This window comes from Ceratina calcarata, unplaced genomic scaffold, assembly GCF_001652005.2.
Source record: "Ceratina calcarata isolate Rehan_Ccalc_2016 unplaced genomic scaffold, ASM165200v1 scaffold706, whole genome shotgun sequence".
Classification (NCBI taxonomy): Eukaryota; Metazoa; Arthropoda; class Insecta; order Hymenoptera; family Apidae; genus Ceratina; species Ceratina calcarata.
The window spans coordinates 18,601-19,321 of NW_017178326.1; the positions used below are offsets into that span (position 1 = coordinate 18,601).

Genomic DNA, 721 nt, shown 5'->3' on the forward strand with positions numbered 1-721 from the left:
GCACTGATAATCTCAGTCTCGGGCTATGGCCTATCGCTATACCTTCCCTATTTAACGGTTAAAATTCATGATAAACTCATAGAAAGTATAAGAAAAATTTAATCAGAAGCGCACAGGAAAAGAACGAAGTGTCTATCTGCTTGAGACCGCGAAGATTGGCAGTCAAGGAAAGAGACCTCCTGGACAAACAGATTGATGAGTGATTACGCGACAGAATCATACAGCCAAGTAAGAGCAAAAACTCAAGGCCAGTGTAATAGTACATAAAAAAGAGTACCTAAAAATACCGCGTATGCATCGATTATAGACAGTTAAATGTACAAATACAAAATAAATGTTATCATCGGATAAATTAACATTTTTTAAATCGTTTAACNGTACCGAGCCTGCTCGACAAACTCTCCATTGTCTAGAAGAGAGGTTGATAAAAGAAGAAAGGAAAATCTCTGAAATGGAGGATAATAACGTTAGTGCACTCATCTCGACCGTTAACAAATCGTCGACGAATTTTAAACATAAACAGAGAGTGAGGTGTTTCAATTGTAACGGTCAAGGACATATCGCGCGACAATGTAGAAAGCCGAGACGTTCTTCATATCATCAACAACAAGGTCACGAGAATAAACGAGGTAAATCTAATACGCATCAGAACTCGTTGAGTTCGAAATTCACGGGCGCGTTTATAACTACAATAACGGGTGACTTCGAAAATATCGAAGCC

The 721-nt window shown here is 38.6% G+C and overlaps 1 protein-coding gene across 1 annotated transcript in view; it reads right to left on the reverse strand.

Moving 5' to 3' along the window:
- The window catches only part of LOC108630159 (esterase FE4-like), an 18,898-nt gene extending 18,492 nt beyond the window's left edge, over window positions 1–406 (reverse strand). Inside the window, exon 1 of the mRNA XM_018033242.2 lies at window positions 382–406. Coding sequence (XP_017888731.1) covers window positions 382–406 — 25 coding nt within the window. The remainder of the gene's footprint in view (window positions 1–381) is intronic.
- Window positions 407–721: the final 315 nt, after the last annotated feature.